Source organism: Pseudorca crassidens, chromosome 10 (assembly GCF_039906515.1).
Source record: "Pseudorca crassidens isolate mPseCra1 chromosome 10, mPseCra1.hap1, whole genome shotgun sequence".
Classification (NCBI taxonomy): Eukaryota; Metazoa; Chordata; class Mammalia; order Artiodactyla; family Delphinidae; genus Pseudorca; species Pseudorca crassidens.
In genome coordinates, this window is record NC_090305.1 from 1,417,533 (window position 1) to 1,433,062 (window position 15,530).

General features: G+C 47.3%; 1 protein-coding gene across 3 annotated transcripts in view; it reads right to left on the bottom strand.

Moving 5' to 3' along the window:
* GMDS (GDP-mannose 4,6-dehydratase) overlaps positions 1-15,530 on the bottom strand; it is a 479,216-nt gene that overhangs the window by 394,397 nt on the left and 69,289 nt on the right. For 2 of the 3 annotated variants that reach the window (XM_067751843.1, XM_067751841.1), the window contains exon 2: positions 4,730-4,774. The exons of the other annotated variant lie outside the window; for it this stretch is intronic. In XM_067751843.1, the coding sequence (XP_067607944.1) occupies positions 4,730-4,774 (45 nt within the window). The remainder of the gene's footprint in view (positions 1-4,729; positions 4,775-15,530) is intronic. 3 annotated transcript variants of the gene reach the window in all.

Sequence of the window (15,530 nt, forward strand, 5' to 3'; positions counted from 1 at the left end):
CTAACAGTGATGCTAGGAAGGCACCTGAAACCAGAGGCACCTTCACAGGAAGCTTCACTCCTGTGGTCTTCCTCTTTCCCTGGCGACGGGAAGGAGCACGCGCAGAGCCGGGACCCGGGCAACGTCACACGCCCGCCCTTTCCTGATGCCAAGTAACAGACTGGACCGAGGGCCTCCTACAAAATCTGTGTCCCTCGGCCGGTCAGCACCAAGCACTGTGCCACCCGCCTGTCCTGTAAGACTAAGCTCCACAGGCCCACAGAGCTCCTCTGGACTGCTGTCCACGTGCGTCTCACCTGACCTTGGTGGCGACCTTGGGGACACGTGCACTCATCATCTAAGTCTCCGAGAGGCCGCGGAGCCAGCAAGTGGCGGGAAAGGATAAGGACGCAGTCCAGCAACCAGCTCAGGGGCTGCCTCGCCACCGCGAGCTGGATGGCCTCGCTCACCTCCCTGCTCCGAGCGGCCTGACACGGTACAAAGGAGAATTAACCCTCTGCATTTCAACAATGTGTAGAATTAAATCCATAAAGCCATAAAGATGGTTTTCTATAAACGCTGAGAATTCTTGGCTCTCCTCATCATGAGATGATACCTACAGACATTCTATAAATAATGAACACATGTTAGATCCATTCTCTTTATCTTTATGCCCCCCCCCCATGTTTAATCTGGAGCAAAATTCAAGAAACCAGCAGCATTAAAAACTTTAAACCTTGAAAGGGTCTCCCTTCTCAGTGAGGAGTGGACCCGGGATGAAGCAATCCATCTTTTTTACGTTACATTGTTCATTCAGTACATGATCAGACGGGACCTCCCTGACGGTCCAGTGGTTAAGGCTCGTGCTCCCCATGCAGGGGGCAAGGGTCCGATCCCTGGTCAGGGAGCTAAGATCCCGCATGTCGCATGGCATGGCCAAAAGATGAAGTAGTCCTATGCCTTGACGTGGAATGACGTTCATAATATATCGTGAATTGGAAAAAAAAAAAAAAAAAAAAAAGAACATGATCAGATGCACGGATTTCAGAAGACACATTAGGTGACCAGGCCCCGCAGCTTCAGAAATCTAAGGTGTGTGGTCAGACGAGGTACTTAAGCATAACTAGTTAATCTATAACATATGAGACTCCCTTTCAAGGCATACACAAACATCTCCCTCTGCTTCAAGGTTAGCCAGGCTTTTCGTACCTTTACTTTGCTGCTTTGACTAACTGCACTACGTCACCTCCACGCACAGGCGTGTGTTCACCTTCGCTGCCCCATCGTTCGTCACTCCCCAACCAACCTGGCTCTGCTCCTCAACCTGCTTCCCTCCAGCTGACTGTCCACGGGGTCCACGCCCCCACCCCACCCCACCCCGTGCTCATCACGAAGGCTGACCTCACCCCTGCCGGCCAGGGAAGCCTGCCCCTTTCTTATGCAGGAAGATCTCAGCCTCAGGGTCAAGCCTGCCCTCAGAATCTGCAGCTCTTCCTCCTAGTGTTCATTGGTTCCCAGCGACACTTTGCTACCCCAAAGTATGTTGTTTCCAGTTATTTCTGGTCCACAAAGACTAGATCCAAAATAATATGAGAGCTCAGGGAACCAAGGTACCCCAAATTAAGATACCTTAAGAAATGCTGTTCAGCTTCACCTTGGCATTAAAAGAGCTCATTTGAACATCTAGTTGCAGTGGTTCTCACACCATAGGACCCGGGAAAGCAGCCACCGCGACAGCTGGGGGCTGTTAGAAAGGCCGGTCTAAGGCCCCGGACTCAGCCACCTCGTCTTCGGTGGGGCCCGGGCGGCTCTGAGGCTGAACGCTGGGAAGCCCTGACTCAGAAGGAGGTGCTCGCCCAGAATTGCTGACGTTGGCCCTCTGGGTTCAGATGTGGACAGGGGCGTCCCCTCTCATCTCACGGGAGGCAATTTTCTAACCCTGTTATTTATTTTGCTCGTGTTCTGGAGCAACCAGGGGCTGCTGATGGTAATTCTGGAATTTGTGCAATGCAGCCTCTTCGAAAAAAGACTCTCACATCTACTTTGACCTAAACGCCAAAAGATAAAAGCCTGTGCTATCATCAGATCCCAGTTAATAAACTGACCCTCCAATTACCTCAATCTCTTAAAAGTGAAGACAGCAGCCTAGGAAAACTGAAGACAGGACAGATAAACACCCTCTCACGGCCCCCATTCCTACAAAACTCACACTCCCCTGTGCTCCAAGGAGGAATCACTTCCGGTCATGCCATGCAGCTCCGAACCTTCCACCTGTACTGCAGGGAGTATTTCCTTCTGCCCTCTCCTCTCTTGCCAATCACTGTTTCAATGACTCATCCCTCCCCCGAACTGTGATTTGCCGAGTGGGCCTTCTATGGTCTTTATCAGAATCCAACCTGCTCTTACAGTTTCAGATGCCAACGGAAGAAAACAGCCGAAGCGCAGCTGGCTGGCCTAGATTCTGATTTATTCCTGAGTCTCTGGTCCACTCAGGAGCATGACGACCCGTCTTCAGGGGTCCGGCGATTCCTGAACAGGCCGCCTACATGGAGCTCTGCCTCCTGGGCACGCCATCCTCCGGGCCCTCCCCAGGAACACTGACATCGCCATCCTGATGCCTGAGGAAGCTGACCGCCTACCGCGTCCAGACAGACCCCCGTCCCCATTCCTCCCGGGCGCCTCACACCTGCTCGCCGGCTCCCTCTCCCTTGGGGCCAGCCACATCTGCATCCGATGCCTCAGTGCCCCACGTCCACTTCGGAAGTGCATCTCAGGACCCACCCAGCTTGAGCACTCCTGCTGACACACTGCCTCTCTCTTCCCGAGCTGCGGGGACTGTGGGGGGCTCAGGACGCACCAGCCAGGGCATGGTGTCTGGGCACACTGCATATTTTAAGCTGAACGAGTCTGCGAAAATGACAGAAGCGCGAAGGTCACCCTGACTTTCCCCTCACCCTTCTCCCCTGAAGCAGCCAGGTGGGAGGTGCCCTCCCCACACCTGGAGGAAAGGAGCATCTTCACGTCCCAAGACAAGGGGATGCTGGGAAGAATCCCACCCAACAGACCTGGCTGAGCCACGCCCAGTCCTACACTTACTGCAGACCCCTGGACCTCATTTCTCCACCACTGTCCCTCCTCACCTAACCTAACACACAAGTACTCGGGCTTACCCGCCTCTTCGGATCCTCATTTTCTCAGGAAGGCTCCCATGTCACAGAAAACTTACATTAAATACATCTGTATGCTTTCAGTTTAATTTTCAGACCCAGCCAGGGACCCTTAAGAGGGTCGAGGAAAATGTTCTCCTCCTCTACACTGAACTAACAAAGACAAATAAACAGGAGAAACTTCTGCTATTTTTTCAAACTCCGTCAGCTTAAAATATTCACGTGCCAAGGGGCCGTGTTTGGGGGTCAGATGTCCTGACCCATCACCATTACTCAGGTAGCTCCTTCTCTTGGCTCGCTCGGTACACAGCCAAATCACTCACCCCGCTCCAGCCACCAAACGACTCTTAGCCTGTTCCAACATCTGAAACAAGATAAGTACGTCTCTCTCACAAACCTTTCCTTTTAGAATTATTAAAGCATCAAGTTAGTCCAGCCTGAATAAATATCAGTCTTCACCTAAAACCAATACTTCTATTCTACACATAACTCTAAAATCCTCTACTCTGCAGAAGATGAATTGATTGCTCAATTATTATAGGAATCTATGTATATGAACATATGTGTACATGCCTATTTCCATAGTTACATTTGCCTTTTTTTGATATCATTACAAGATGTAGAAGTAGCCATTATTAGATAAAGGCACAGAAGGTCTAATCATATCTGCTATTAGTCGAAGTCTAAAAGTCAAAGTTCACAGAAAAGATCATGCATTACAGTAAGAAAACTAGGTTCCTGTCCTTCAAATCCTGTTGGTACTTAAATGCCAAATTCCTTGCTATTGTTTTTGCATTTGTCCACGGTGCGCATTTTTTAAACAATGTACCTGCGACTGGAAAAAACATGGCGTCCAAAATTATTAAGGTAAACACCCCCCAAATCAGGCCAGAGAACATGTGCCACTGCGTAGGCTTCTGTCTTCTGAGGAGCACAGAGATTGCTAGAGATGTGCACATCCGAAAACAGTTCTTATAAAGTGTAAGGTGTACATGCTAAGATACATCCATTTAATATGTAAAACCCTTGTTTCTTTCAAGGAGGGCAGAAAACGTGTAAGGAGGAGGACGAGAAGGAGGAAAGGACGACAAGGGCAAGAGCAGCAAACGCAGAAGCTCCAGCTTGCACGAAGTTCTGGCTGCCGACTGGAAAGCAAGCACCTCCAAGTGTCAACTTTGCACGCAGCCTTGCCAGGGCAGCTTAGTTTTTACTGCTCTGTGCAATTTCCGAATTAAGTGACTTCGCCGTGAGTGGGACTTTTTTATGTAACACATGACATCATAAATTAACCCTAAGGACGGTACAGCATTCAGCCCACCTGGTTGCTGGTTTAGCTGAGAACGCGGGAAGCGCGCAAAGCAGGGAAACAGCAAGAATGGGGGGCGGGGGGCTGCCAGCGCGCCAGCAGATAAACAGCACAATGAGCTGGCGCTGTGACCAGCCAAGAGGCACATTCTTCCCCTGATTTGGACTTGTTATCAGAGCTTCCGTGGAAACACACACAGAAGGACAGCAGAGAGGAAGCGGGAGGCCACGGTGTCCGCGGTATCCCGTCGGCCTGTGCCGGCTCATAGGGGACTCACCTCGTAGCCCTTCTCCAGCAGGAACTCGGCCAAGTAGGAGCCGTCCTGGAAGACAAGGAACATCAACAACGGTCAGACCCATCGTGGCCAAGACCAAGGGTTTTGAAAACAGCATTCAGAGGCTCTAGGAACTTAAATAAGGCTCATGGCAACCGACATGAAAATAATTCAGACAACATCCGACACAAACACGGAGTGGTGCTGTGCCGTCCACTAAGCCTCCCATAGACGGGCGTTCGTCTGTGCCCACAGGAGCGTGGGAAGGCGTTGGCATCACCACGTGCACAGGGAAAGAAACTGAAATCCAGGGACACATGGGGCAACAGGGAGAACAGGAAGCTTCAAAAGCTGATGGATCTGCTTTAGGTCTTGCCGCTTACTAGCCCTGTGAAACACGCAACACGTGTGCGGCCAAGCAGAAGGGCTTGGTGCTCCTGGGACATAAAACAGGAATCTATTTCTGGGGGTGCTGTACAGAAGGAGACGCTGGAGCAGGGATGAGACAGGAGCTGCGGGGCCTGGGGAGAAGGCAGGGCGAGTGCGGGGAGGAGGCTGAGAGCACAGCGGTGTTGACACCACTGGAAAGAGCTGCCACGGGGAGAGGAGGAGGTGTGGGCCCTCAGGGGAGGCCCTCCAGGCACTGGTGGCCTTGGCTTCGAGCCCAAGGGTCTGGAAAGTCACCTCAGAAAGGGTTTGGGGTTTGAAGGTGGGTTGAGGGCGGGCCGTAGACATGATGGCGTTGGTGTTAGCCCTGAATACACGTGCAAGCGCATGCGCACGTGGAGTTCAGTAAAAGCGAGGTGCTTACTTTTTATGAAATAATGGGAACTTCATTTGTACGCATCTTAAATCATGCAGTTAATCTCTACGTTAAGATGACGGTGTCTGACTAAACACAGAGATTCTCAGCTCATTTTTAAAAATTCTTTAAAAATGTCTAGGTGAGGGTGGAGGTTCTAGGTAAAATACCTCATGCTCCACTTTTAGGGAAAGAAAGTGTGAGAGCCATCTAATTAAACTGTTAAGAGGCCACAAGGCACAAAATCAGGGTTCTAGAGATACGGTAGAACATCACCAGCCCTGCTCAGAAAATGAGCTGGGTGGCTATTTCACAATCAATCCTGTAACTGCCCTTCTGCTTTCAGCCTGGGCAAGTCCCCTCTATCCCATCCAGACTTAACATAAAAACGAGAGGCTCCAACTACTGGAAACTTGTGTGCTCAAAACTGGTTGGGAATATTTGGATTTTCTTTGGTTTCCTCAGTTTGTAAAAGCTTAAAATATCCCTTTGAGCTCCAAACGTTCCTACCAGATATTCCGGGAAAAAGAAAAAGAAAGCAGGTTTTATTCCTATCATTGCCTGACTCAGAGCTGGAACTGGAGACACCCTATGGGTCCTGAAGATGAGAGGGCTGCCGCGAGGGCGCTTGCTGCGCTAACGCAGAAGTCACGTGTGAATCCAGGCAGGATGACAAGGCGAGGGCAACAAGGGATACATTTTGTGGTTCATTAAAACCCCCGTCAAATTTTCTTCTGACGTGTTGACATAACTATTCTGGTTTACAGACTCACGTGGAGAAGAAGAGAAATGGTCTGGCACACTCCTTTTCCTCTCAATCTCAGGATACATGCACAACTGTGTGGCTTTACACACCCAACATGCAAAGTAAGCCAGATAAGAGAGCTGAACAGTTCACACCCCGACAAGCCAGGTCAATCTACAGGACCATCAGAAACCTGAGGATAATCAATAGTCCTATAATTAATTCTGAAAACAGCTTAACAGAAAAAGCATTTACAACAATAATAATAATTTTACAGTAGGTCGGACAGCCCTAGAAAGTACATTTTGTTTTGCTCTTGGTGGTGGTGGTGTCATTTTGAAGCAGGCAACACTGCACTTTTCACAGTTTTACTTTTTCTCTTGGAATAAAAAGTTAAAATGCTCTGTGCTCCACCACGGTTGCCGAGAATGTTTAAAAACAAGAAGGCAGAGGTGAGACCGTGGGGAGGGGCTGTGACTATTCAGAGGCTGATGTGAAACAGGCCTGCCTAGGGCTGAGCCCTGTCAATAGGTCTTGCTCTTCTCACCCAGGCCCTCCTCAAACTTTCCAGCCAGGCTGGAACATTCTGCCCCAGCAGTGGCACCTGCTTCCTCCTCACTTCCTTGCCAGGTCTCCCAAGTGATAGGGCCGGCCGCACAATGTGGGAACCGCGGCAGCGCGAGGCCCCTGGCCCCCCCGCCCCCGGCCCCCAGACCCCTGCACCGAAGCCCCTCTAGGAGGACGGGCCGGTCGCACAGCACCTCCCCCAGATGGAAAACCACAACGTCACGGCAACTGAGAGCCACAGCCAACACGACATCTGACTCTCGACTCCTGGAACCCGAGGAGCTGACGGCCTAAATGTCCGACTCACGACGAACACAACTCATCTGGGACCGACTCCAGCCTGGGCTCAGGCCTCGTGACAGGGGACGCCTTCACTGGAGAGCCAGCACCCCAACCGGGACTCTTTTCAATTCGGTTTTGCACATGGTTATGAAGACAGTCTCCATTTCACATTAAACGTTGTACAGCTGGAAGTAAGCACCACAGCTTTAACATTTTCAAGACACAGAAATATTTTCTGTCTTATTCTTCCAGGAACTCACCGGGAAGGCAGGCAGCCCCTTGGCACGGGAGTTAGGGAGGCCCGTGGAGGTTAGGGGCCCGCCTGGTGGCACCCACGAGAGGGGAAGCCAGGACTAGAACCCGGGGCTCCCACGACTGTGCCCTGGGAAACCACTTCCTCCACCTGGGGCCCACCAGCGCGTGTCAGAGCCCAACAAAGCAATAAAAAGACCATAACAGACTCATTTTTAAACCAAATTGATTTAGTCACTTTGCATGACAGGGTATCTCACAAATTAAACAGTCCTTCTAGTTTTAACCAAGTGACCCAAATGCAGAAGGTCCTGTAACTTTAGGACAGCCCAGAGCTTGGGGGGGAGGCAGGACACAGGGCCGGGGCCTTCTCCAGCCTCATGTGGGCGCCGCTGCCTCTTGGAAGCAGTGTCTGGAGGTGGACTTGGGATGTAGGTTTCAGGCTGTCGAGCCAGGCGGCAGGGCCACTGCCAAGGGTCCCAAACGGGAGGATTCCGGCGTGCCTGGTGCCTGCAGCCCCCGTCCTTGTGCTTCACCTTTCATGTAATGTTCCAGATACACACCTATACAATTCACAGTAATTCCAGAAGCTGAATCCTATCTTGACTATAAGATAAAAATTACCTAAAATTTCACATCTATAAAAAGCTGAAGGGAGTGCAGAAAGTTTCCCCCTTCTCCCGAAGGCCACAGAAGGCTGAAACAGCCCTGACCGAGCCTCATACCCACCCATGTCCATACACGTATGGCCTCATACCCACCCATGTCCTCAAACGTATGGCCACCTACCTTCCTGCAGAGAGGAGAGAGCATTCCTCTTCTCTCTCCAAACATGGACTCACTTCTAGCCCACAGGACAAGTGAAAAGGACAGCTTCTCAGATGCAGCTTGAGAACCCGGCCCCTCTGAGCTGCGCCTAAATCAGACTATGTTTCTGCCGAAGCACCGTTGGGCAGCTTCTTTGAAGAGGGTAAGATAATGAGCAGTGCTGGGCTGAAGAGACCAGGCCTCTAGTAAAATGAATTCCCTTGTTTAGATCACCTCAAGCACTGGGAAGTACAATACCACCCCTGTAAGGAGAGAAAGCACTCGTCCACACTGCCTGCCACACGCTTTAAGTCTATGCGCCCTAATTACTCTAAAATAAGCATTTTCACCTAATTGCAATTACAATATCAAAGTAATCTGTACCTCCAATGAGAGAAGTACAGACACCTCAAAGATTAACAGAAGATGCTGCTTTGAATTAGAATGAAGACTTCAGATGGGAAGATTAGCCACCGCAGTGCCAAGATTCCAGAGGCAGAATGCACGGGAAAAGTATTTTCACCTGGCTCACACTTGTAGCACAAAGCACTGGATAAAATCTCTGTCACACTCACAGAACTCAAAAGACCACAGGGATTATTAATCCCACTGTCTCATTTTGCAGCTCAGGAAACTGAGACTAAAAACATTAAATGTTTAGTGTCCAGTCACACAGTTAGGAGGTAGCAGAATGTGGGGGAAAAAAAAAAAAAAAGGAAAGAAAGTAAGAAAAGCGAAAACAGATCTCTCGGGCTTCCCTGGTGGCGCAGTGGTTGAGAGTCCGCCTGCCGATGCACGGGACACGGGTTCGTGCCCCGGTCCAGGAAGATCCCACATGCCGCGGAGCGGCTAGGCCCGTGAGCCATGGCCACTGAGCCTGCGCGTCCGGGGCCTGTGCTCCGCAATGGGAGAGGCCACAACAGTGAGAGGCCCGCATAACGCAAACAAACAAACAAACAAACAAACAAAAAAACCCAGATCTCAGAATTTTTAACTAAAAACTACTGTGAAAAGAGCTAAAACGAATAGACTGGACTCATGTGTACAGTTGCGAACCAGAGGGAAGAACGAGAACAGAGCCAGCAAGTGTCAGGAGAGGGAGCAGTAACTGGCTGGCTGGACACAAGGACGCCATCCATGTGCAAAACATATAAATAACCTCGCCTCCTGCAGTCTTTAAAGCTGAAGATCATTTCCCCATAAAAGTTGAGGTCGCCCCCAGCCCCCAAGAACTGCCTTTCACTCCCTTTGATTTACCTCCCGGTAGAAGGAGTGATCAACAACCCCTGCATAGCAAAGACTGATGGATACTCCTTTCTCACCACCCCTTCCTGCAGACCCCCTGCTGGGGAAAGAGCCCCCAGGGAGGTGCTCAGCGGCTGCACACACACCTCACACGCGCACATGGCACATGGAGAAGTGACACTGGCTCTGCTGCAAACCAGGACCTCCCAGGAAACTGTGATGAGCTGAAGCTTAAAGGCCACATTTTAGAAAGAGGCTGGATACCCCCATCGGATTACACATTGCTCTGCCATTGCCCTGATATCTTTCCCCAAAGTATTTTCAAATGATTCTAATGTTAATTTCAAAGAAACATTCAATTTCAAAAGATTCTAATGTTAAGTCTTATGGCCAACTGTAAACTAAAAATAAAATATCATAGAAGGAAGAAATGAACTAAAAGGTTAATTTTAGAAAATATTTTTTTTCAGTTTGCTAGGTTAAAAAATGCTGGTTTTCTTTTCATTTTTTGATTAGTATAAAGACTGAAAAGGTTTTTGTGTTTATGACTGTGTGTACTATTTCTTCTGGGAATTACTTATTCTTATCTTTTGTATTTCTTATACATTTTTCTAGTAGGCTGTATTTCTCCAATTGGTTTTTTCTTCTAAGCATCTAGAACATATATAAAATTGACTCATTTTTATCTCCTAAAAGCCACTCAGAAACTATTTGGAAACAGGTTAGCAGATTTTTAGTGGTAGAACTCCCGTGATAACCTGGTTTAAAATCCACGTTCCTTTCAAACTGCAAATGATTATTGTAAACTCTTAGTTTAATGAGCAAAGAAGAACGAAAACACCAAAACCTGAACTCCAGGGACATCTGCACAACCCAGCACTTGTAGCACCACCGACCTCATCACAGCAAAACACATTTCTGTGATTTAGGCAAGTGCTGTAAGAAAAGTGGGATTAGAGGGAAGAGCTGCTAATAAGGTATAAAGATAATTTCTAATTACACTCTTAGAAGAAGGACAACACACACATTCCAACACCGTCCCAGAGACGTTTAAAAACCCTCAAAAGTAAATCCTAAGGCATTCATCAAGCGCATACGCGTGTGCAGGTGTATGTAACGCAGCTGCATCAAGCATGAGCTAGCCTGGCCATCTCCACACGGATACAAGTGCCCCCAGGGAACGGCCTCCTGCCCACATTCTCGCCTCTTTAAAACGGAAGCTCCTTCAGTTGGAACCCCTGTGCTTTTTCTCTCTCCCACTCTCCCTTTCTTGACACTCATGCTAAAATTTCTACCCTTCAGAGAGAAACAAAAGTCCTCACGTGACCTGGAATTACTACAAATGATGATGATAATAGTATTAAAAACAAGAGTAAGCACTTATTTAGTGCTCAGGCTATGTCAGCCACGCTCTCAGTGCTTTACGATCATTAACTTTTCAATCTTCACAGTAACCCTATGTAGTTAGCACTATTATCTCTATTTCACAAAAGAGCAAACTGAAGTGAACTGAGACCAAGTAACCTGCCCGATATCCCAGCTAGTAAACAGAGCAAGGATCTGCACCACATATATATTTCTAATGATTTATATGGCAATCTGCTCCACTAATAGGATCAATCACTCCATAATGATGGGCCTACAGATGTTTTAACATAAAATTTGGTCTCTACAGAATTTATTAACAAAGCGAAGTGTCACAGATTAGTGAGTTTCAAACATTCCCTTGGCCATAGGTGTCAGGGAGTAGAGGGCAGAAAGGAAGGGAGAGATTTAGCCCCTGCGCTCTTGCTCTGAGAATATCTGGGAAGCCAGGCACTTCCTGGCCGAGATAGGCTTAGACTTCGACGCTGGTTTCACACGGATCAGCATACCCACATGTGGACAGGACGAGAAGAGCAGCCAGGTAACCGGCACAGCTGAGCAAAGTGCTCTGCTGCCAGGGAGCACCGGCAGATGCATGAGCCACGGACAGAGGCAGGGCTGGGGGAGAAAAGGAAAGCGAGGAACTACTTCCCCAGCACCTCGTCCACACTGGATGGCACGGCGCCCTGGGGAAATCAATCACCACCCTCGCGCATGAAATCAAGGTGGGAAAAACAGAGGAAATACAAGAAGCATATCCCTGTCAAAACCCTTTTAAAGATCTGCTAACTGACCAGTCCAGTGCTGCTGTGAATGACTCCTTTCAAGTTTAGAACAATATACTCACTGAAAGTTTGTATAACTCAGGGCTCCAAATACATTGATAAAGACTTCTTCAGATCTAGAGAGAAGTTAATAATAAATTACCAGTAAACTTCGTGCTTAAAATAATCTCTTTGTAGTAAATACACACATGAATTAAAACTGTCCAAAAATGGAAAATAGAGCTTCTCTTTCTTTTTCCCTTTCCCATTATCTCTCAAAGTGACAGTCCACACAATTAATTAAAGGCTGTTTCTTTGCAAAGTACATACTTGCATAGTTCTAATCGTCCAAATGATGCATAGAGGAAATGATTTTTTGCAGGTACTCTAAAACAGAGCTGCACTTTCTCCAGGGTTCAAGGCCATGCTTAATGAAAAACTTTAAACCTGGAAGAAAAAAATGCAGTACTGAAAAGAGAAGAAATATTAAATTTTAGTATTTACCTGATTTATTAGCATTTCCTTGTGCCTTTCTTTGTAGAGTTTGTGCCCTGGCTAATGGAGAAAGACAAAGCAAATGCTCTTTTGTTGACCGACTTTAAAAAGGTCCTAAGAATAACAAAAAGACACACAGATACTGATGACTATATCTTTCTCCATTCTACTGCACATTCGGTTGTTACTTCAGTTCACTGTTGGTGACAAGTAGAGCCTATCTGCAAATATTCTTGCTCTTTTTAACCCAATTTCTTTCAGGGATATAAACAGTTAAGACCATTCCTATCACAGGCACACGCCGTGACAGAAATGTCAGTTATGGGCACCCTGAGCCATTTCAGACCTGATCTGCAACAATGGAGTCCCCACCAAGCTGGAGACATTGTAAATCACAGAAGAAAGATACAAAATGAGAGCTGTGATTTGTATAAGTTAAAGTCACTGAAAGACAGATGAAATTCAAGCATATGCACACAGGTGTCCATGGAGAAGTCTGTAAGCATCTACCCAGAAAGCTGCGTATCATCAAACTAATAAAGCTGGCGCTCAGAGCAGGGGACAGGTAAAGAATGGAGTTTCTGCAGGCAGGTTCACCCGCAAAACACGATTCTGGGGCCCAGGGAATCGCGGTGTTTATTGTTGGGTTGTGCTGTGTTATGCACGAAGGTTCTGCCACTCAGAGAAGGTATCGAAAAACACTTTGGGGGAAAATCCCACATCGAAGAGCATGGGCCGCCACCTTGCTGACAGCAGCCTCTCCAGTCCCTGCCCCATAGGCCGCACAGCCTGGGCGCGTTCCCACCAGCTTAGCGCAGCACAGCGCCTATGACAGCGGAACTTCTGCAGGCTCACCCTTTTGGCTGTTTTCATCTCGTCATTGTGCCCTCTTTCACCAACAGCAATGGGGCTTAGCTCCTACTCAACCATGACCTTTTGTCTTCAAGGAGCTTCAAAGTTGTATTTTTTAATGTGCATGCAGTATAAGGACATGTCAACCATGTACTTCTTCAATCTCGACTTAACAGGACAGCAGGAAAACAGGATCCACACTCGACTCTACTGAAGACCAGAGTCTTGTAAGGGTGGTGGCGGGTGGGGGTGGTCCTTCAGGTGAGAAAGGATGTCCACGTCCATAGGGACTGTATAGTACTCCCCATCCTGGTCTCAGGAGCACCCAGCTCCCAATTCCCAACCTTGCCAGGGGCTCAGACTGAAAGCCCGGTGTCCCTAATTCTGTCCAACCAGATCCATCCACCTGTGGTCTAGGCTTGTAATACTGACAAGCCACACAGTGGTTTGCTTCTCAGCTATTCCCTCCCCTAATACGCATGACTTAGTCAGGATACTTGACTACGTTTGGTAGATCCGGATCATCCATTTAGAAAAACTGAGTATTTTTTTTTTTCTATCAAAACACCAGGCTTAAAATTCAGGTAAGTTATCACCTTACACTACACCTTTTAGTAGATATAGCTAACGCAATCTTACTTACTGCACATATGTTCCTCAAAGTATTTATTATTTCTATCAAATGAATAACATCTTACATTTCTCTAATTCTTTATGGTTGCTAAGTTCTCTAAGATATTTCTCCCATTTATATCCCACAACATCCTGGTGAGATAGCTGATATTATCCCCATTTTTCCAGATCAGATCACAGATTAGAAAGCTTAAATCCTTTACTCAAGGTCATAGAGCTAGTGAGAACTTGGCAGAAGATGAAACCAATTTGTCTAGTCCTAACTACAGTGTTATTTCCATATTACTTCTCCTTCAATCAAAATAAAAATGTTTCAATCAAAACAAGATACCACAGAAGTTTTTTAAAGCTTTTCAATTAACTAATAAATGTATATAAAAACTCATATAAAGTTTAGTAAAAATTTTTTTTTAAATAAGTATCATCAATTACTTTTGTAATAATCCATTATTAAGAATGATTGCGGGCTTCCCTGGTGGCGCAGTGGTTGAGAGTCCGCCTGCCGATGCAGGGGACGCAGGTTCGTGCCCCGGTCCGGGAGGATCCCACATGCCGCGGAGCGGCTGGGCCCGTGAGCCATGGCCGCTGAGCCTGCGCGTCAGGAGCCTGTGCTCTGCAACGGGAGAGGCCACAACAGTGAGAGGCCTGCGTACCGCAAAAAAAAAAACAAAAAAAACAAAAAAACACTGCTCTTGATATATAGGATAGTTGTTAAAGAGAACAGAACCTAAGAGTTCTTACCACAAAGGAAAAAAAATTTTTTTGTATGTGTATGAAATGATGGATGTTCACTAAACTTACTCTGGCAATCATTTCACAACATACGTGAGTCAAGCCATTCTGCTGCACACCTAAAACTTACACAGTGCTGTGTGTCAATTATATCTCAATAAAACTGGAAAAAAATCAGATGTTTTGTAATCTTTTATCTCATAAAAGTCTGTTAGGTGCGGACACAATATGCACTATGATATGGTTTTTATAAACTAAGAAACACAAAAAACTACACAGCATAGTGTTTAGTAACTATTCGTGTATGATGACACTATACAGAAAAGCAAGAGAACACGCAAATGTCATGATGCTGGTCACCTCTGGACTTTGGCAGGTAGAACACTCAGAGAGCTTTCACCATGATTCTACCATTTTTTTAAGTTGGGGGTAGATTAACCCAAGTTTTCATTTTATCATTATGCTCCATAAATTACACAGATATCACATATTAATGTTCATATATCAAATATTTTCTAATTAAAAATAAAGTGCATGGCATGAAACAGGCCCTTAATAAATGGTGAAAATTATTCCTCAAAGTGGAAGGGATTAGAGCATGTCAACAGGCTGGGGAGGGGAGCCAAGGGAAGAGCTGGACGGACAGACAGACAGGAAGAGTAGCTGCTGCGACCGGGAAGGGAACGGGCTCAAGAGAAAAGGGAAAAGGCCTGGTCTGAGCAGGACGGACCAGGTCTCCCCAGAGCCGGGAGAAGGACGCGTGTAGATGGAGACAACTTGGCAGTGGGAAGAGAGGAGGCGGCATGTTTCAAGAACTGAAACGCAAGATTATTTGCTCAGGACCAGAAGCTCAAGACTGGCTAGGGAGCCTGAGCAAAGAGGCTGACTTAGAATATTTACCGTCAGGAAAGTGGAAGGAGACGCACCACGGAAGGTGACCACTGGGAACCCAAAGAGACTGAAGACTATGAGTAAAAAGGGGACCATATATGTATTTGCGTTATTTTTTTTCATTTCGGCACAAGCACAGGTTAAAAAAAAGAATACTCCAAGACTGATGCAGGGTTGGGAGTTTGCAGAGACGTAAAAAAGAGAGACCAGGACCAAGGAGTTAAGAGTTCTATTCCAAGAATAATTGAAGTCCTTGGCCATTGGATGCAGACCTGGGGAGGGCAGAATGGAGCCCAGACAGGATGGTGACCAAGGAGAAAACGGAGCATGTGGAGGCGCAGCCACTTCCGAACCTCGAGAACAGTTACAGGA